The sequence below is a fragment of the Carassius gibelio genome, chromosome A17, assembly GCF_023724105.1.
Source record: "Carassius gibelio isolate Cgi1373 ecotype wild population from Czech Republic chromosome A17, carGib1.2-hapl.c, whole genome shotgun sequence".
In the NCBI taxonomy this organism is placed as follows: domain Eukaryota; kingdom Metazoa; phylum Chordata; class Actinopteri; order Cypriniformes; family Cyprinidae; genus Carassius; species Carassius gibelio.
In genome coordinates, this window is record NC_068387.1 from 17,198,725 (window position 1) to 17,221,534 (window position 22,810).

The 22,810-nt window shown below is 35.7% G+C and overlaps 1 protein-coding gene across 1 annotated transcript in view; it reads left to right on the plus strand.

The window, feature by feature from the left end:
- The window catches only part of LOC127933194 (PDZ domain-containing protein 8), a 32,740-nt gene that overhangs the window by 3,930 nt on the left and 6,000 nt on the right, over positions 1-22,810 (plus strand). Inside the window, exons 2-3 of the mRNA XM_052529994.1 lie at positions 9,489-9,614; positions 11,567-11,669. Of these exons, the coding sequence (XP_052385954.1) occupies positions 9,489-9,614; positions 11,567-11,669 (229 nt within the window). The remainder of the gene's footprint in view (positions 1-9,488; positions 9,615-11,566; positions 11,670-22,810) is intronic.

Sequence of the window (22,810 nt, forward strand, 5' to 3'; positions counted from 1 at the left end):
AATGATTAATGGCTCGGATAAAATAAGTTTTCGGGTTTTGTTTTTTGGAATACTTACCATACTGCTGTTTCCTATTTGATTAGATATTTGATGAATAGAAGATTCAAAAGAACAGCATTTATATGAAAACTATTCAGTTTATTGTAACATTATTAATGTATTTATTGTCTTCATTTAAACGTATTCTTTCTGAATAGAAATATCAATGTCTAAAATCACTGAAACCTCTTTCTTAAATTACAGCATTTATGTATATATTTATGCCTTCATTAATTTAATCAATTGTTTTATTATTTTTCTTTTTAGAAAAAATATTGGTGACTCCCCCCCCCCCAATATAAGTAAAATGCAGAATAGAAGAACGTTCATTGTCTGATGTTTAGACTATTGCACATTTTACATAAACTCTGCATTTGCACTGAAAGGTGAATCAACGTAAATTTTCGTTGCTCCTTTGTCCACATGTAGATCTTAACAGTCCTTAAAGGCAGGACAATGGAAGGTCTTAACTCTATTTAAAGTGAAATTGCCTTCTGCACTGCTGTGGCATGAACGGTCTATAATATATTTGGAGACAATGTGTGTAAAGAAAAGCATTAGTTTATAACCCACAGTGGCTTGACTGTTAAATGCTGAGTAATACCTGAAGTACTATAGTCTAAATGAACTATGGAAAGGTTTATTACAAGCTATTCAGTGTACAGGAGTCCTGTACTGTGTACCTGGGGGGGTATTTAAAAAACCCAGGACTGTATGACATCATCTCTGGTGCATCCTGGATGGGCTCCATGTCACAGATGGCCAAACCTTGAGAGTCAGAAATGAGCATTTGTTGTTTATGTCCATTTACCTGTTCTTCAGGCATTGCCGCGTCTCAGGATGTTGTGATTAGAGATGTAATTGTGAAGGTTTCTCCCTCCCCATCATTAGCAGTTCTGCTATCTCAAATAAATTATGAATGATGTTCTCAGATGTTGTAGATGTTTGATATATAATGGTGCGAGACAGTTTTTGTGATCTCTAATCCGTACTGTTCTCCGGTTACACCTGTTGATGTCACGTCTGGTGTGTTTGCGTGTCTAGCTGTTATTGATAGGTGTTTAATGACACCTTCTGTTCTCGAAGATGGAGCGACTCAGTCTGTATGTTTGGGTCAGTACAGTCCCAGTTGGCAGGTGATCTGTACAAAGAGTTACTGATAGACCCCTATCAGCTGCATGCCCTTGAGCGAAGATCGGGACAACTTTTCCTGACTGTGCTGATGTAATGGTCCAGTTCCTCAGAGGCATTAGAGAAACACATTCTCAGTAGAAAAAAGCACAACGTTCGATCTATCCGTGTGACAGTGATGGAGTTTGACTTTTTAAATGCCCCTTGCTAGAGAAACTGTCAGAGCACTTGTTTGAAACTGTCGACTTGCGGCTTCTTCACATTCAGAGCGAACAGGAATTGATGTGTCATGATTAACTAGTAATCTAGATTTGAAGTGAGATGCTATTTTTGTGTGCGTATGAGTATGACAAGAGCTGACTGAAATCCCCAGCTCCAGATCTGATTGGCTGGCTTTACTTTCAGGATTAAGGACACATAGTGTTTGCGAATCATGGGTATTTATTGAAGGAAGGACGAAGAACCACCAAAATGTCAATATTGTAAGGACTCCGTTGGCTGCAATGGCCAATTTTTGATGTTATGAGAGACAGCATTGTTTGTCAGGACAAACTTTTAAGGACTTGTTTTGTAAGATGGACACATTTGATATTTAATCTGTTTCTGCCACTAAATAGCCTGTGAAGCTAACATGACCATACACTTTAATACAACAACACATTTCTTTTTCTCAAAAATTGGTATCAGATGTTTGATAGATGTAGTTTGAGGCACCTTTAGCACATTAAGTGGATATCGATGTGAAAAGCTATGTTGTTTTGTCTGTAAAATAACCATTACTCTATTTCGCATATGGTTGCACAATATTGGTACCATATTGGTAAATAGTGATTGCGTTTTAAAATGGGTTGCATACATACCAGCCGATAATGGATATTTAATTGGGTTATTCTGTGTCAAATCAACCAGATGTCCCGGGCTCAAAATTTAGATTTGGTAGATTTGTTTTATTTTTATTTTCTGTAGAAAGGCAAACATGTATAGTTATGACAGCAAAAATATTAAATGTCACCGATGTAAATTTTCTGAGTAATCCACTATGATGTAGAGGCAGGTCAAAATGACAATTTTTACCTGATATTTGGAGCCAATTTACAGGGGTGTAAAAATACTTTATTTTTACACAGAGATTGGTAGGTCTTTTAGTAAAATCTGTTGAAATTTGGCAATATTAGTTTCATTTTATCCTAATGGTGACCATTTAAAAATGGCAAAAAGCACATCTTGTGTTTTTTTTGTGCCTCAAGTTTGCATGGCTGTATTAAATATATTTTAATATCCTTTTAGATTCTGGTTCTTAACAAACTATTTTAAATGCCCTTGATGGTTCAATCCCAGAAATATGGCGATCTTAATGCGGCTCCATGTAGGGGTGCTCCGATCACGATCGGCCGATCGTTAATGCGCATCTCGTCAGTAAAGCCGGTTTTCTAGTCAGCGGTTAATTCCATCAGGTGCGTGATTTCACATAGAGCAGCTGTTACTACACAGAGCCGTTGTTAATAGAGAAGATGCGCAAATCACGTTAATTTTCAGCGTTTATTGGCGCTTCTTCTCAGTTAACAACGGCTCTGTGTAGTAACAGCTGCTCTATGTGAAATCACGCACCTGATGGAATTAACCGCTGACTAGAAAACCGGCTTTACTGACGAGATGCGCATTAACGATCGGCCGATCGTGATCGGAGCACCCCTAGCTCCATGAGTAAACTGGACAGTTGTACACATTTGCAATGTTCAAAAACCGAATGTGGGTAATTTTGCATACTGCTGATACTTAATTTTTTTAAGGAGGAATATCTGAAGAACAAATAATGTTGAAACTAGAAATGTACCCAGTGATTTTCTATCAACACAATTGCAGCATACTTCATTGCCATAAATATTATTTTTCCAAAGTTTGCATGGCTGGAACTCTAAAAGTATTCAAGAAATTTTAATATTCTTCTATATCCTTCCCGATATATGAGAGACTAAATCATATTGGGCCTTAAAATGAAGTCTTGGGGAAAAAAGAAGTTTCATAAGAACAAGAATCTAAAAGGACATTAAGATATCTTTAACACTTGTTGAATTAAAGACTTGTAAACTTGGAGAGGCGTGTTTTGTTCAGTTGTTTTGTTAGAGGGAAACCAGATACATTACTAGTTTCACTATTATTCGTTCTTCAGACATTCCTCTTTAAATTGCTGAGAGGAGGAGATATATACTGAGTATCGGATCGGCAAACCTCTACTGAAAATTTGAACAACTGACCAGTTTACTCATGGAGCATTTTAAAATAAAGATACCAAAAGAAGAGTTTGAGAACCAGAATCTAAAACGATATTAAGAAATCTGTAATACTTCTTGAGTTACAGGAATGCAATCCTGAGAATTTTTTTTTTTTTTTTCATAAAATCTAATATATATTAGGGATGCACAATATACCATTTTGGCTATTAGTCAGTATTAGATTTTTTTAATCAGTTAATTATTTTGTTTTATGTATATTTGCTTTGTGTCCACTATTATTACCTTTAAGTTACCTTCCAGCACTCTAAGTTAAACTTAAAAGCCAGTAACACTGTTAAATATAATTATTAGCAAATCTTAAAATGAATATCCATTTTTCAAAATGTACATTGTAATATTGTGATGACTAAATTTGCTGGTGTTTAAAGTGACTGACTTTAGTTTTTAGTGTTTTTGAATTTAGACAAGATAGTAAAGAAATTAAATATATCAGCTATTTATGAATTATCAGCCAGATAATGAAAAGGAGACATATATAAGTTTTGCCTAGTTAACTATGCCCTTTCTCCTTAGTCGGCACATTGAAAAGGACTTCCTCGAGTGATCTATCAGTGACTCAGTTCCTCATTCTGTGGCTATGCAGTGTGCACTGCGGCCGTCTCAGATCATCAGACTTGACCATGATGGAAACTTACACCTCATTCTGTCTTTTTTCTCTCTCTATTAAAGTCCACTTACATAAGTGCTCTTCAGAAAACATCTGCACTTCCATTTGTACCCGCTTACAAATACTTCTTTTACACCCCCACCTCACAATACACATGTTATTTCTCTTTCTCTTTGTAGACTTAGAGAAAGCCTCATCAGTGCATTTTAAAAAATAGTTACGTGTCCCAAGCCAAATGGCTCTGTGACATCAAAATGCAACTCAGCCATGTTTCATCTGACCTCTTAGGTGATTGATCCTCATATCTCGAAGTGTAAACTTGCAGGGAAGGACCTTCTGTGTACATTTGCAAATACAGTCTGGCCAAAGTTCAGCTGGGATGAAATCCCTTTATTTTTGCCCTCTAATGCTCTCTTTTTGTGTAGAACATCAGAGACTAGAGAAAATGATCACATTTTGTAATTACTGTCACTTTATTACATCACAAAAACTCCTGGGAAAATACAAGTATGATGAGTTTAGCTGCTTTTGTACTCAGGCCTGAAAATACTCTCTTCTTCACAAATTTGTGCAAATTAGGACTGTGTATAAAAATTCTGGTTGATGCATAGAATCCAATGTTGTGACATAATCAATAAATAGCTTGTACTATTTTGTCTAAATAATTAAAATACAAAAATCACTAAAAACTGCAAGTACATTTAGGCATCCCAGCATTATAATGTGCATCTTGAGATTTGCTAAAGGCTACATTTTTTTCCATTATTAATGTTTTTTTTTGTTTTTTTTAAGATTAAAGGAGTGTTTGAAGGTCACCTAAACATTAATTTAGCATGCAAAAAGTAATAAATTATGTAAAAAATTATTGATAAAGCCAAAGTCAGTATGGTACTCAAATTGTGCATTCCTAATGTAAATTATATTTTTTGACAAAGTTTGTAATGGTTCTTCTTGAATGGTTTCCATTTCCTGATAACTATTTTATAGTAATTCATGGCTGTTATCAAATAAAATACTCATTCTGCAGTGCTTACACGTGCAGTGTACAGGCACATTTCGCAGAACACACACGGTAAGCTCCTAGCGCTTTCACCCGATTGGCAAAGTCATACCTGCAGCACATAAAAGCAAAGCTGATTTGGTTTGTCCTCAGTGACCTGGCTGTGGTGAATATGAGATATTTAGACAGGTGCTGGTGATATGAGTGGGTTTTAATCCGGTCAGCAGCACATCTCCAGTCAAAGACACAGCAGATGTGTTTGTGTGGCTCACATCAACTTTATTGCACGCATCTCTTATTATATAACTCTTATAGACTGTTTTAACTCTACCAATGACTGTTAGACGATGATTAAGCATGAATGAGAACTATAATGTATAAAAATATATTTGTTGCATTATGTAAATTATGCATTTATCCCTTATAATTATGGATTGTTAATGATATTAAATGACTGAAGTCAGTCATATATAAATTGAGGTATGCGTGTGAATGTTTGTGTGTGTCTGCATAAAATGCGCGTGTATTTTTGTAGTTAACCAAGGAATGTCCTGTGGATTCTGAAATATTTTGCAGATATGGTGGAAATCTCAAAATCTGTTATCGAATTAAATTATTGTGCAATTTGATTAATGGATTAAAATGGGAAAGGTTTTAAAACATTTATTTTTACGGCTTACACTTAACACCTCAAGAGTACAGTGTAAGATAGATGGGGATCAGAATAAGGCCTTCAGTCGATAGTCATCTGTTGGCCTTTTTCCCTGAGAGCTGCTTACCACAAGTATTCTCACACTTCTGCTGGAAACCCTTGAAAGCACTTTAAACAGCGAAGCATTCTGCCACACAGGTTAAGTGTTCTTCAATTCAGTTCAGTAAAGTTCATCCCCTTGAAGAATATCTTCTGTATGCTATAGTGAAAGGTACACAGGATGCTATTGTAAAGATAAGACCATGAAACAATCTTCCCACTAATTTTCTCATACTAAGAGAGCCATAAAGTTAGTGTTTTAAAGGGAATAGTTTACCAAAATAATTTGTCATGTCATCGTTCTCTCATCATTCACTCACTGTCAGTTCATTCCAGGCTGGTATGATTTTTTAATTTTATTAAGAAGATATATATATATATAAAAAGTTCAAACTGCTCTCTTCGATACAATAAAATTATATAGTGACCAGAATAGTGATATTGATACAAGAAAAGTATCATAAATGTGCTCCATACAACTATGTTTAAGGTGTTATTCACTGAAGATCTCTTACGATTAACTAAAACTGTTAAAAATGTTTAATGTTTGTAAGCCGAAATAATTATTTTATTGGATGAATAATGTGTGAAAAAACATTTGCCTTGGCAACCCACTAAAATTGAAATGTTTGAGCTGAAGTAATAAAACTACTTAATAAAAACTGAAATAAACTAAAATGAAAAATATTAAAACATAAAAATAAATGTTAATTCATAATAGCAATAAATGTTATATAAGTTTGATAAATAATACTACAATAACATGGGTATATCCTGTGTCAAGACATGCCACCCCAAGTTTGACATCAGTTGTGCCAGAACATCATTAGTTGTTAAATATCTAGTAATTACAGAAGTGTTGATGAGATTTGAGAATATATATTGACAGAATTTTGTCATTATCATGCTAAAGAGTTGTTGGTTTATCCATGATGAATTTCCTTCAGCTACCGACACGAAGAGCCACACAGAGACTGCTTTGTTCATTGACTAGAATAGTTGATTGGTATAATGGATAATTGCTGTTGTACTATAGGCTGGTGTATGTGTGTGCATGTAGCTGCTTGGTGTATACTGCAGGGTCCAGACTTGAGGCATTACATTTTTGTGTGAGGTGAGTGAGTGTTGTATTTTTAATGCTGCACGCTGGCTATGTTCCTGTAACTGTGTTGATGGTAAGTGATAGGGCTGCGCTCCATGCCCTGTGTTTGCTCTGGAACAAACTGAAGTCATGTCCTGCAATTAAGCAGCGGGGAAATGGAGAGGGAGGAAGGGGCACAATCAGAGTGTTACTAGATCAGGATCTTGTTCCTAGAGCTTTGCATCATGAGGTGTCTGAACAGGAAGGCAGCATTTCTCATTTTCATACTTTTTTTAATTTCATATTTTTATTTTACATTAACTTAGTTTAAAAAAAACACATTTTAATAGTTTGTTTTAATTACCAAAACCAGCACTTGTAGAAGGATCATCAAAGATGGTTGTAAACCGGGTCTTCAGGTAAACAGAGTTGGGGTGAAAGATCAAGGTTGTCACAGAATTGCACTTTAGGTAGTTTTATTAAGTTAGTTCATAAGGGTGGTCACTAATACATTTCAGTCATCTTTGATTTAAAGCATTTTTTTGTGTGTGTGTGACTTTTTTTTTGGTCCGCAAAGCATTATGTCCATGTGACTGCACTAAATCATGCCTTAATCTCAGGATTTTGCTTCTGAAAGCCCCATTAGTGTTTACACAGAAGTTAATAAAATTGTCTGTTTGTGTTGTGTGGAGGAGCGTTTCATTTCACTTCGACCTTCTTTGTGAAAGCATGTGATTTCTTTTCCTTTTCTTTTTTTTTCAGGGACATTTCAGCAACTTCCCCAGCAAGGTTTTCACGGATCTGAAATGTTTAGGTATCGGTACAGTTTGTGTATTTAAATGTAAACATTCATAAAGTCCTTATGTCCCCTCTGTGGTCTGTCAATGATAGTGTGAAGATTCTGTGGTCCGTGCATAAACCTAATGATTGCTTTTGAAAATGGTCCCTTCCTAAGCCTGTTTCCATGGCAATTTGTATGACGATAAGGCCGAAAAATCGATCTGTCTGGAGTTTTCAGAAAAAGGTTGATGAAGCAATATCTGAGACTGACAGGTTTTATAATATTTTGTACCTCACAAGGGCAAATCAGAGGGCTTTGTGTATGGAAGGCTCCTGTTTTAGGAACACTAATCTCTCAGGTTATTAATAGCATTAAAGAGTCTTGAAATAGCACCAGGCCGCTCTCCTCAGAGTCAGAGCAATGCTGCTAAACTCTATCAGTGCTGCTGCATTCTGCATAATTAAATAGTGTTTTTAAAGTTCCTTAATTTCAGTCCGGTTTGACTGCCTTGAATGATTGAACACATGACATACACATTCTTTCTCGTAGACAAGTTGAAAGTTCATACTTGCAACACAGGCACGAATATGGGATGATCTGTCACACTACAGAACCCCGAAATTCGAATCTCCCTTTACTAAAAGATTTAGTTCAATACTTGGTGGAAATAAATATGTGGGGAAACTCTTTAAAAGCATCTTAAAGGAGCAGGTAAATTAAGAGGAGGAAGCTCTAGATGAGTTTTTTCCTTGTTGACTTTCGGATCCTTTTCTCTTCATTTCATGAGTTTTTTTTTGTAGTGGGAAAAAAGTGACTTCACATGATGAGTCGGGGCGTTTCACAGCCGAATTACGTGAAGTCACTCATTATATTTTGACACTGATGATGTAAGGGTTTCCATGAATATGTCACAAAATACTAGGACCTAAAGATTTTTATCTGACGTGGTTAAACTTAAAAAAATTAAATTATATGAACTGTTATACATTTTTGATTGTTTTATTTAATTTATAATACTCCGATTATCATGCTGAGTTAATATTGCGTTGGATGTTACTAGGAAAACTACAGTGAAAATCAGATATTGAGCAAAGGCATAAGATTTTTGACATTTTACATTGTAGTTTTCACTTTTGTTTTGCTTGAAACCTACCTGTCTTGATGATTTACATGATCTGAAAGAGCCTAAAGTCCGAATCTGCTCTTCTGTCCATCAAGTCTTTGTGTGGAAGGACCAAACACACACTCTTTTTCCAGTAAGGGTAGAGTGAATGGGTTACTCAAACCCAAAATGACCACTGACTTTGCAAACATTTCCTATTTACCTTATGATTCAAATCATGACTTACTGTTTTGCAATAATGAACTTGGAGCCAGAATTACTAACAGCTTGTGCCAGCGCAACCCCTCTTTTGGGCTTCAACTTCTGTCAAGATTTGCTACAGACACGCAGTGAAAAGGGCATGTTTCTGCATGTGACCTTCTTGCATATGCCTTTGTAGGACTTTCCCTTTCAGACATTTAAGGGAGCAGGGTATATAAAGCATGCAATTTGATTTTATAAGGTTTGCGACTGTCAATTAAAATGTGCCATTATTTATTGCCCAAAAAAGCTGTTAGCCATTTGACATGACTGTGATAGCTGGTGATTTGCAGTGCACTACTTTGCAGATTGGTCATTATGGAAATGAACTGGATGTGATATCATGCAAAATTGGCCTGTTTAGTAAATCTTGCCCTCAATGTGTGTAAAGATAGCATTATTATTGGTTGTCTGATGAATTTATCTGTTTTTGATTGACAGGTACAAGCCCTTTTTTCCTTTCCAAGTGCAGCCACCGCTGGCGTCATCATGTGACCTGGACATCTCCATCCGAGAGACTCTATTGGTGGAGGGGCGTCTGCGTGTCACACTTGTTGAATGTAGCAGGTAGGGCAGACTTCTGTTGCTGTGCGTGACACAATCAACATTTACTTAACCTTTCATTTTTTGGAAGGTTAGTAAGCAACAATAGGGCATAATAATATTAATAATGCACTGTCATTAAAATGCTGGCCACTGTAAGCAGATGGTCGTTTATATTATGGGATAAAAAATAAAAACGTTATTTTAATGCTGTATTTTAAGTGAATTTAGGCATCATAACATTGTAATGTATGGTATGGGAAATTCATATTAATTTTGAGATTTGGGAAACATTAATTGTTAATCTGTTTAAGAAATGGAGTGCTCACTTTAAGTGAGCATTAAATTAAGGAAATAGTAATCTAAAATTAAAAATATGGGAAACTGTCATGCACAGTTGAATAAGCACAGCTTGTCATGTGTCTCTTGTGCAATATTCAGTGTTATTTCCGATCAGGGATATTAAATTAATTTTGTACCGCTAGCCTCTATTCAATAAGTGCTTTTACACCTGCCTTTTGTTTTCTTTAATTCTCTTTCCTCATATACGTTGTTCTTCAAAGTAGTAGCACATATAAAACTTACAAAAACATTCATATAAAGAGTCTGGAATTATATGTGTGTATTCAGGTTTGTACACTGCTGTTTCTTTTTTTATTCTTTTGGGACACAAAACTCAAAGACAGCCATAACATTCTAAGCCAGTAACATTTGAAATGGCCTGGTTGCAAGCTGTTGTGTTTGAGAACACACACACACAATGCAACAAAAGCTGTATTCTTCTTTCTATTGTGTCTTTGTCAGATTAGTAACTGACTTCAATTGTGTTTGTAATGGGCTTTCTATTAATAATGCAGAGCCTTTGACAATTACAAACCCAGCTCAGCTCTGATGTGTACACTCTCACACACACACTCTCACACACACACTCTCACACACACACTCACACACACACACACTATTTGTAGGCTGTACACTAGGTCCTTCCATGTAGCAGTAAGTTTAGAGCTTGGGAAAGTTTGTCTCAACTGTGCTGTGGCTTTTTCACCAACAGAGGGCAACAGTGGACCAGTCATGCTTCTGGAGGGCCTTTTGGGTTTTGGTTGCTTAGGATTTAGGAGCTTTTAGTTTACAGGAAGGATGCCCTCCAGGAGCAGGATTGGCATCACTGCTTTAATTACAAATCTGAAAAAAAAAAAAATATATATATTTATTTGTTTTAATGGAGAAAGTATCACGTTTTTAAGCAAAACACAGAAAGCAAATACAATTTGGTACTAAAAACTCACTAATAATCCTATACATCTGTTCTTGCATATTATATTTTTATATTTTGTAATTCATTTATACTACCATTCAAAAGGATTTTGTTGTTGACTCTTATGCTCACCAAGGTTGCATTTATTTGAGCAACAATACAAGAGAACAGTAATATTGTGAAATTTTATTGCAATTTAAAATAAATGCATAGATTATTAATTTAATATGATATTATTATTATACATTTATTTTAAGTTTTGAAGAATAAACGGAACAGCATTTATTTGAAATAGAAATCTTTTGTAATGAATGTATTTGCGATCAATTTTAAAAGTTTAAAAAAATGAATTTATTTATTAAAAAAAAATCGAACTAATCTCAAACTTTTGAATGGTAGTGTGAATGTATTTTTTATAGCCATAATGGTTCTTTTCTTTTAAGTGCTTGTAATGATAATGTTTAGCCAGCAGATGGCAGTAGTAGCTTATAAACGCTCATTTGAACTGACTGTCTGTTGATCAGGTTTCAAAGCTATTCATTTCTTTTGATCACAGTATTAAAACACTATTTCCTTTTCATTTTGTTTGTCCAATTCAGCTATTGTATATAAAGTAATATTGTATATAATTTAGTTATTTTTTATAATGTACTGAAATATACCGGTACATTTAAAATAATGAAAATGATATTTTTTTTTTCCTGTGTTCTCTCTACAGGTTGTTTATCCTTGGCTCATATGAAAGGGAGACATATGTTCACTGCACCCTAGAGCTCAGCTCTGACGAATGGCGGGAAAAAACTCGCAGCTCCATCAAAGAGGTACACATTACATGTCCTGCTGCATGTGTTTCTCTCTGCCTGGTTTACTGTGCTGCGCACATGCACAAACACGCATGTTTGATATGCATTAATAAATACACATGCACAAGCACACATGCATGCACACTGTTGTTTATAGGACAGGTCAAAAGTCATGGATGGGTAGATGAATCAGTAAATATCCAGCTATATTTAAACTGTAGTTTTTTGCTATGATTTTAGTGTTGCAAATGTAAAAAACGGGAGATAATGATGTGCAGCACAGCTGTACAGGTTTAAAGGACTTTGGTTTGTAGATGTTGTTTGGGGATGCTACGTGGCGTTCTATGGCATTCTGTGAACATTAGAAATGGCACAGTAATATGTGAGTAATATTGTTATTAATTTTGGTGGGAGTTGATGTTGCTCATTTGTTCTTCTCTATGAGGAGTTATTTAGACTCAGAACATAAATATAATATTGGTTGTGCTTTAGTTTGTAGTTTGGGCGAAGCACATTTTCAGTTTATTCCTTTATTGCTTATCCATCAAAATGTGCAGCTTTATGAAGTGGCTTGTGTCTATAATAAATCTGTAGTCTCTTTCCCTCTATTATAAATGTCTGTTTGTCTTCCTTTTTGAAGGAAGGACAAACACAATCTAATTACTATTGATTTAAACAAATTCATATTTGGCAAAAACCTTTTCCTTTTCTATCTGCGACTTCACCACGCAGTAGATGACCGCAGTCAGTAAATATCAACTTAAATTGCTTTAATTGTTTTATTTAGTCTCTCATCCCGTTAAATCCAGCACCCAGCTCACATCCGGTGTAGAAAGAGTAGGTTGTGTTTACATTTCCAAGCGAGGTCACAACTACCTATTTTATAAAGGTCCATCCAATGTGATTTGTAATCTGTTACCTATTAATCTATGAGTCTTTTGTTTTTAATGCATATGTTGCATAACATGGATCTGTTTTTGCACTAGTGCCAGACTCATCATTCCTTTATGAATCATTTCCCCTTTTTGTTTGTGTCTGAACAAGCTGCTAATGAAGAAGAAAATAATCAAAAGAGATGAAGCACTGTTCATTTGTAAAGTATTTAATTCACTGGAAATGAATATCTAAAAAGCCAGTAACGCATTGTTATATGGAGTATACTAACTAATTATTTTGACATAACAAATTACTCAAACCATGATATCAGATTTTGGTTAAACCGACTAACTCTGTTAAGAAACATTTATTTACAATGATGAAATTAGTTGTGTTGATGTTTTAATATAAATTTGAAATATTGATACCCTTTTCAGGATTATTTGATGAATAGAAAGAACAGCAATTGAAAATAGAAGTCTTTTGTAATATAAATGCCTTTGCTGTGCAAGGGTAGTATATACAGTAACATAGAAGTTATTATATCTATTTACTGTTTATTAATTCACTAATCTGACTTTATCTGATTTTTAGAAGTAAAATAATGCATCTGAAATGAACAGCTGCACTGAAACTAGAATATATTTCTTTGTGTGCGGCTGACTGTAGACTCTACTTTATTAAGAAACACAATGAACCAGCCTGCGTGTGTTCGTGAGAGATCGGATCACTGTAACAGGCATGCACCAGCACTGACACAGCATGTTCATATGCTTGATGACTCTACATATATTACATTAACCAATCCCATCAGCAAGGACAAGCGGTGTTTGAGCAACTGCATGCATGTGTAAGTGTGCCTTTGCGTAGACACTCATATGAATGTGCAGATATTTGAAACACAGAATTGTGCACGGAGATGCAGATGCACACTGGCCGCTGTGTGTTTCACCCTGTGTTTATCAGCTCCCCCCAGACCCCCAGATTCAGAGACCTCAGCAGGGACTCAAACACAGGATTAGTACAAATATCATCTGGAAAAGGTCATTGTTTTTCTTTCCTTTTCTCTCCCATGAACATCCCATCCTTCTCTTTTTCATTCACTCCATTGGATCTCTCTTTCCTCTCTATATTACGTTCCCCATATCCTTAAACTAATTTTACATGTAACACACTATGCTTATAAGTACAATGGTCCATATACATGGTATTTTCATGGTACTCCAGAGTGTAACCATGGTATGTGCACAAAAGAATATGTGCATGGTAGCACTCTTTGTGTGCATGCTGGGGGATTGTTTTTTAACACCATCTAAACGCTGTAAAGTGTTAAAGCATGTTTTCTTAGCTTCCGCCTCTGGTGCAGAGAGGCTAACACCGCTATCAGTAATACGTAAGTGATACTGAGCCTCTGGGGTCTTTTCATTTATTCTTATCTCCTGCCCGTTCCAGCCGCTCTCACCATCGACCTGCACCGCCCTGCAGTCGCTCACCCGCCGATGCCCATTTCCAGCAAACCTCAGTGTACGTGGTCATCTAGATAAGTTAGAGACCGTAAGACTTTTTCATGCAAAGAAACCCTTTTTTAACATTTGCTATTCTAAGGTTTCTGTGGTATTAGAATGCCTTGAAATATAAGGGAGTTGATATAATAATTAACATCATTTCAAATATAATAAAAAATTATTGTAATACTTTTATAATATTTTAAAGGATTTTTAACATTTATATATTTTGCCTGTTTACTGAGATTTTAATAATGTTAAAACATGTGTATATATATATATATATATATATATATATATATATATATATATATATATATATATATGAAAAGTAATAATTTTATAATTTGCACTCACAACGGGCAAAAATAAATATAATTAAAAAAAAAAGCATTTTTAAAATAAAATCAACAGTAAAATATTTTCTAGAAATTGAGAGTGCAAAATGATTCTTAATAAATTCATAAATGATTAGTAAGGAATTTTAATCCAGTATTTGCAAATGGCTGGAAAGGTCACAGAAGTTCACAGGCCAACCGGCGAGTGAGTGTTTCAGTGTTTGAACTGATGTAAGTTTGCACACCTGTTCTGATCATTTCTCTTAACAACCTGACATCAACGTCTGTGTGGACGATTCTGTGTGGTCCTCATGCTTTTGCTCCAGCGAAATATTCTCTGATGTTGTTATTCCAGATGCAAGATGCATCAGAAACGTGTTCGACATTTCTCTGAGAATAACACAATGTCCTCGTTTTTCAAAATATGGTCTGTGTGAGTTCCTTACAATCTAAATAACACCATCGAGCGCTGCAGGGGGTGTGTGTGCTGTGTTTGTTTGTGTGTGTGTGCATGTATAAGTCAGTGTGTGTTATGGGAATCTAGCTCTGTCACTGGTATTTTTCCGTCATCGTTGTTTAGAGAGACGTGATGTTGTTTAAAACAGATCAGTGGCTTTCATTGCCTTTCCTTCAATTATTATTATTATTTTTTTTTTAGATGATTGGCATGCCTTTTGCTCATTTGAGTTTGTCTCTTTTATATTTGAAGTCCTGTTATGTCTATATAGCTTTTATAACATGTTTGTGATGTTTGCTGTTGAATTTCCTCTAGACACACACTTGGACTCAATTTTGCCTTTAATTTGTGTTGTGTGTGTGTTATCCAGTTGTCATGTTTGTGTGTTTCCATTTGCCCACCTAGATTAAAATCTTATTTAAACCAAAGACAAATAACCCTCTGTATACCTGCTTTGTCAGGATATCAGTTCGGATCTATTCATCCTAGCTTATTCAGATACAAACATCTCCCATAATGGCTCTAAGATGACTGTTTCATCCGCAGAACCCCCCACCACCCGAGGACTGGCTTTCAGGCCACTCTGATGCAGTGTTAGTATCAAAAAAAATATAAAATAAAATAAAATTCAAGGTACATTTTAGAATTTAATGTGTAACTATAAATATTTTTGCTTTATAAATATTTATATATTATATATATTTTTTATAAATTATAGAATTATATAATTTAAATTATATGGTTAATTTATAATAAAAGCATTCTCTTTTCTTCAGTGCCTAAGGAAGTCTTACATATAATTCAGGGTCTATCATTAAAACAGTTTTCCAGGCTTTTTTAAAATTGATTTTGCTCTGTGTGCCAATGATGATGATCAAACTAATTTGACAGCCGTCCCTGTGCATGACGGAGTGTGTGATGGGTGTATTACCAACGCCACAGACGCGAACACTCATTTCTGGATGTTCCAGCCCCATCACTAAATGAACCTCAGCTCCACCCTCCACAACAGAAAACGCAGCATGTGAACACACAAATAGAGTCGTTTTTATATGTTTATAAGATGACGCAAGTTGCAACAGATAACAGAAATGTTGTAACAGTCTGGATCATTTCCAATAAATCAATATTTTGCAGATGAATTTAATGGATTTCTGTCTTGAGACAAAGACAGATGCACTTTTCACAGCCGCAAAGATTTGAATCTAAAGGACCGCATTATTTTGCAAAGTGGTAAAAAATGTTCTGATCCATTAGAGCAGCATTTTGCAAGGTGATGTATGGAGAAACCTCCTTGGCTTTATTCAGCGCAGCATGACTCTTAACCTCTCTCAGTCAGTTCTTCTTCTTCTCCCAGCCGAGTGTTCAGAGTCAGGGCCAGGTGTCTTTAACTTTGTTCTGAAGTATGTATTGCCTGCAGTCAGCTGCTGCTGTATTTTGAGCTAATTATTGTCTGTAGTGTGGTGTCTGACAGGCCAGCTGCTCTTTGTCTGTGCCGTTACGATTTGATGCAGTCTGAAGTATATTGCCACTAAATCTCATTTTAATGCAGTTTATTGCTGCTCTCTGCTTGGCTGGGCACCTCTTCTGGAAATAAAAAGATTGAAGAGAGAAAGAGAGAGCTGCAGAGATAAACATGAGTCTCTTAACATTTTAAAGCTTTATTTACATTATAGCTTTTCTTCTTTGCTTTGATTAGCTTTTTCCACAATTCCTTCCTTGGTTTTCCATTTCCTTTATTATTTTCTTCTTTTCTTTTCCTTATTTTCATCTTTTATGTCCTTTCCTCTCCCCTCGTATACTTTCCCATTTTCCCCTTTCTGTTTTTCCTTTCTTTCCTTGTTCCTTCATTTCCTTTTCTTTGCTACTACACTTCTTTTTACTTTACTTATTTCCCTTTTTTCATCATTTTCTTACTCCTTTGAATTGATTTTCTTCGTTTCCTTTCCTAAACTTTCCTAAATGTTCATAAACTTTCGTATTCTCCATTTGTGAACTTCCTTTATTTCTTAAGTCTTTTTCCTTTATTTTAATTTCCTTTCCTGTGTCCCCCTTCATTTTTAGTCCTTTAGTTATTTACTGTATTTCCTTAATCTTTTTCTTCCTTCATTTCCTTTTTCCTCCTTCATTCCTTGCTTTTTTAAAGTATTTACTGTCCCTTTTTTCCTCCCTTTTTCATTCTCCTACTGTTTCTGTTACTGGAGCAGTTATTGTCAAGTGATGGCTGGGTGGGCAAACAGTAGTTTTATTTCATGGTAATCTAAAGGTGATGTCTTCCTGCTCACGGCTGACAGCTGAAACTGATATTAACGGACGGACAGAGTTAACACGTGTATTTGGAGGAGCATTCATTGCTTGCAGTCAGATTAGAGCCGGGTGCTATAGTTTAGATCAGTCCATCACTCTTTGAAGCAAAATGTCACCTGTTGAATATAGAGCTGCTGTTGAAAGTGTTATAAAGCCATGAATCTTTTGCCTGTATCAGACAGCTGTCGATTGCATGGGGAAAGGGACGTTTGAAACTGCACTTTTAAGTAACTGACTCAGTTTAAGCTGAGAGAATGAAAATGACAAATAAAATGCCAGAGTGATAAGGGCACACTCTTGCCCCCCCCCCCATCCCCTTCTTCCCTTCCATCTTTCATTGGGCCATCCTCGTTCTACCTTTCACACGTGGGGGTTAAACTGGGGGTGCGTCCATGTAGATGAGGGGACAGTTTCTGAGCATCTGGATAACAATGAAGGTGCTAAAAACGGAACCAACTTGGACCGGCGTTAAAGAACGCTCTGGTCTCTGTGAACAATTGCAAATGAGGGGATGAGAAGGGTCTTGTTTTTGAATGTCCCCCGTCTCCATAACAACGCTCCCTTTTGTGTGGCACTCTCTGAAAAGCCTCCTCCTATCACAAAAACGTCGCGGCAGCATGAAAATTCAGCCCGTCCGTGATGAGACGCAACTGCATTCATCCCAGCTTTGAACAAATGTGTGCAAATCAGAGTGATTCCTGGAATAGGTTCGTCAGGGAAAAAAATGAGAAGCAATTCGTGCAACTTGCTGAACCCATGATGGAGGGTTTCACTAAATAAAGGCTTTTTTTGTTTTTCAAAATATATGTTTAGCACTAAAATTTGATTTGGAATCCGCAGATCTGTGGTAGATTTTATATAAGATTTTTATGATATTTTATATTTGGTTGTCTCCCTCTAACTCAAAACTCGGAGTCAGAACTGGATATGGTAGATGTTGTAAATTATAGCCTCATGTCATGGTTGTGTAACTATGTGTGAAGCAGTGTTTTGTTAATTTGCATGGATTGGAGGAAAGGGCGAAATGAAGAAGAGTGATTGAATTAGCCGAGTGTTGGAAAAGGGCAGTGTTGACGATATTCCCCCCCGCCATTAGTTATTATGCCACATGTGACTCAAATCAGCCAACTTAATATAAAACACATTAATCCACAGCAACACTTCCTGCTTAATTATCCTCACTTCCTGCCAGCTTTGGCTGTCAGACATTTTCAAATTGAGTTTTCGTCAAGCTCTGAAATTTCTTGACATAACATTTCCACTGCTTAATTTTTAACCCTGTTACTCGTGAGATAATTGAGAATAAATGTTTTCACTTTATCTGAAGTTATGAATCCTCGCAGTTTTGTTGTAGCTCTGAAGGGAAGAAAAAAACATTAAGAACCTTTACGGATGTTAAAAGTCACATCCCTTTATTCAAAAGACAAATATGTTTATTAGTTTTGTATTAATCATCGATTTCAGTTGATCAGCTGTAAGCCAGGTCATTGCAAAAAACGATTTTTCTAATTAGTTAGTTCTTTTGAAATGGGAAAAATATCTAAACATCAATTTTACAATATAAGTTTACTTCAAGGAAGAAAAAAAAGTTATTCGAAATTAAGATTTCTTTTTAGATGATATGTAAGTGTTTCTGTGTGGTGTGAGCATATATACTTTACAGAAAAAAATATGCATTTTTCCAAGAAAGATGTTATTTCTCGTTTAAGAATAAATAAATAAAAAATTGTGGAATTGAGATAAGATTTGTTATTTGACTTTTGAAATCTATAGTTCACTTCTGTTTTAGTCAGTTCCTAATAAAATCCCCTATGCATCCACTTCAGCGGATCGATCTAAGCACCCTTTGTTTCGCGTCTCTGTTATTTTTTTCTATTAATCGCTAGAGCTCTCTGATGCTGTTTGTGTGTGTGCACATGCCTTGCGGGGACTGCTACCCTATACCCTAACACTAATCTCTCTGACATGTGCCAGATGATTCGATTACTGGCCATTGCTCTGAAGGCTCTCACTACAGCATCTGACCACTGAACTCAGCCGCTGTGTGTGAGCAAGAGTACAACTGGCCAATATACTGCAGCTAAAAATATAGATCTTGATGTTTTTCAGCCTTTTCATGATATCTCTTTGTATATTTTCTCTGAAATGGTTTAAAAGTACGGAGGAATCATAATTTCAACTCAACAGCTATTGTGGCTGATTCCATTCAAAATGTTTCATGTATTTATATTTTTACATTTTGTCTTTCTAAATAAACCATATTACATGGAGAAAACAAAGTTAGTATTCTTATTAATTTAAAATCATCTAATTCATCTCTTAAAATGTGTATTTTAAATATTATTTACAGAAATATTTCTTTGTTGTTGCATGACTCGTGTTTTCTCCTTTTGCCAGCTGGTGGGAGTGAGTCTGAATGTTAATTGAACTTAATTTCATTAGCTCACCTCTTGTGGAGAAAGCTAACAGATTAAAAAAACCAAACCTTTAAGAGAAACCGGCTCTCAGGAGACAAAAAGCTATATGCTTCATGCATTTAAAGTTGCTGAAGGCTTGTTCACAGTGTTACGTTTTTTTTTTTTTTTGGCCACAAAATTGATTAAATGTAGCATTGGTGTGTATAAAAGACTTCTGAAGATCCAAAAAAAATTGTTTGTAAGCAATCAAAACTGCAAAGAAATACAATTTTCCATGTTCCAGGTTTAATTACGGTTTATTTATTTATTTATTATTCAAAGAGTAAAGCAAAGTATGTATCAGTTGTGTGTTGGATGCTGGGCACCATCATTATCACCCGTGTTGCTTAAGTAAAGGATGAGAGTCTGTTGTGAATAGGGTAGATTTATATAAGCCAGTTGAAGAGAAAGGTGGGGGATGAAGAGAGTGGGAGGATGAATGAAATGGATAGCATGTAAAAAGAGAGAGAGAGAGAAATGGAGAGTGGGAGGTTTGGCTGAACACACACAGGTGTACACACAAGGCAACTGACCGTTCTGTACAATAGCTTCAATGGGCATCTGTCAACAATCACAGCGGTGCACGGAACACGTCTACCACCTACAAGCACGTATGCACTCGCTGACACCTGACGACAAGAAGAAAACTTTCAATTCGTTGTACAGAGTGTGTAGGGCTGTTTGCTTTTTCTGAGCAGTTATTCATCTGTCTGTCTGTCTCTTTGAGTGCACTGTACGATTTGATGTCTGTGCACATTTAGAGGCTGTATTAGTGTGGCCAAGCGTATGCTGTATGTTTTGTGTTGTGCATGTGAGCAAGAGGGAGATGTGTTCTTTTTGGAGGCATCAGAGAAAAACTTGAAAAGCTTTTCCACTGTCGGGCCAGTGCGAGCCAGGGCTTAAAATGGGCCGGGCGGGGCTAATAGCCTCGGGCCTGTACCACGAGGCCAAAGTAGCGCTGCATTTCCACTTTCGGGCCAGAAGCTCCGCTGCGATATAGGGGTTGCGACACAATATATTGCGATACACTGTGATACTGTAAGGCAATATAGTTGGATATTTCTTATTTTAGCAATAGGATATATTTTTAGGAAAGCTGACATTAAGAAAACACCACCAAATGCAAACCTTAGCAAAAAATAAATAATTAAAATTGTTTAACCAGAACACAGTACACAGGATCTGCATTTGCAATAATCAGTCCGTCCCCAGTCCCTTTTTAAGGAATAATCACACAACATTTCTTCCATGTTTTATTTTTAACAGTAAATCCCCCTTTAAAAAAACAAAAACAAGTTTGCTTCATTTTCAATAATTAAAAGATAAATTAAATAATTGTTGCCTTCATTTGATAACCAGAAAAATTTAAATACACAACAGAATTTCCAAGGGAAAAAAACATTTCATAAGGCTATTTTAAGAATTGTTTTAAATGAATTAAGTTGTTTTTATGCATTTAAATGATTAGGCATGCTAAAACACAGAATTAGGTAACAATAAAACATATGGTGAAGAAAAAATCAAACATTTCATAGGGCCCTAAACATGTCATTTTTGTTAAACTTTTAATAAACTGATGTGAAAATGTATAAGTTTTATGATTTTAATTAATTAAACATTATTTTTGATCAATACAATTTAATTTAACCATTAAAATGGAGTTAAAACAGGAAAAAAATTAGATCCAGAAAAGAAAAAATGGAACAAAAAAAATAGAATTTGGGAAAAAATAAAACTGATTTCATTGGGCACAGACAGACCCTGGATCAGGATGTCACTCCACACTGGATAAAAGAGCCAGAAGGAAACTGGTCAGAGAGGTGACCAAGAGGCTTACAGCAATTGTGAAGCTGCTGCAGGAATTTAAGACAAAGAAGAAAAAAGCTACTCCTCGAGAAAGGCCTCACTGCTGAGCTTTGCCAAAACGCACCCTGAAGATTCCGAGGCAGATGAGACTAAAATTAATTATTTGGCCTCAACACCGAACAATATGTCTGGCACCAATCCAATCCAGCTTACCATCCAAATAACACCATCCTGGTTGATTCTCTGTTGTTGTTTGTATTTTTGACATGTTGGTGTTATATCTTTCACTGTTATATGTTATAATTTGCACTGAGTAAATAAAGCTGGAAAAAAAAAAACTGTGTCCATCTTCATTTCAGGCTGCAAAGGAGGTGGGAGGGGGGCTGATTCTTTACCCATTGTATGTTATGACAGAACATGAATGTAAGTCTCTTATGCTCAAAAATACAGTAAGACATAAATATTGTAAAATATAAAGTAATTTCTGTATTTTACAGACAAATTCCTGTGATGGCAAAGCTGAATTTCCAGCAACCATTACTCCAGTCTTTAGTGTCACATGATCCTTCAGAAATCATTCTAATATGCTGATTTGCTGCTCAATCAATGTTGAAAACAGTTGTGCTGTTAAATATTTTTTGTGAGAACATTGATCATTTGAATTTTTCACTTTTTCACAGTCACTTTTGATAGATTTTAATGCTGAATAAAGTGGTTAATTGTTATATATCCTATCCTACAAACATTTCAAGCTACAGTTGCTTAAAATTACAATAAATTGCAACTTTGTATTGATTGATTGTGTATATATGTGTATGATTTTATATGTTGCTAATATATTGGCAGGGCAAATACAAATCTGAATATACGTAAGCCTTCAGAATTGTGTGCATGAGTTGTGTAGAGTACTTTTCTTTTACGATTTAATTCTTCAATACTTTTTTGTGCCCTTATTAGAGCTTGCACAGCCAATCCCACATTGTGGGAACCAGAACATTGCTCATAATTAATATTTCACAGAAGTCGGTCATATGTGATTGGCATGGCATGTGGGTGAATAAATAATGACATTTTATTTTCTCAGCTGCAGGCCTGTTTTTCTCGTGGTTCTATTGAATGTGTACTGGTATGTGAGTATTGTGTGTTAATTCAGACATTTATGCTGTAATCAGTGGCACTGACCTGAAAATGTCCCACAGGCGCCCTGTTTGTGTTTGTTGTTGAAAAGCTGTTTTATATTTCCCTGATACTCGATGTGAGGGTGTATTTGTGAACCTTGTGGTGATGAGGTTAGACGGACAGTAAATTGACTCCTGAACAGCGTCCTCACGTACCAGTCGGAGCGACAGCAGTCCGTTTACCTGCACTCAACACACGCGGACACACAGTAACGCACACAATGAGTGTGTGAGCG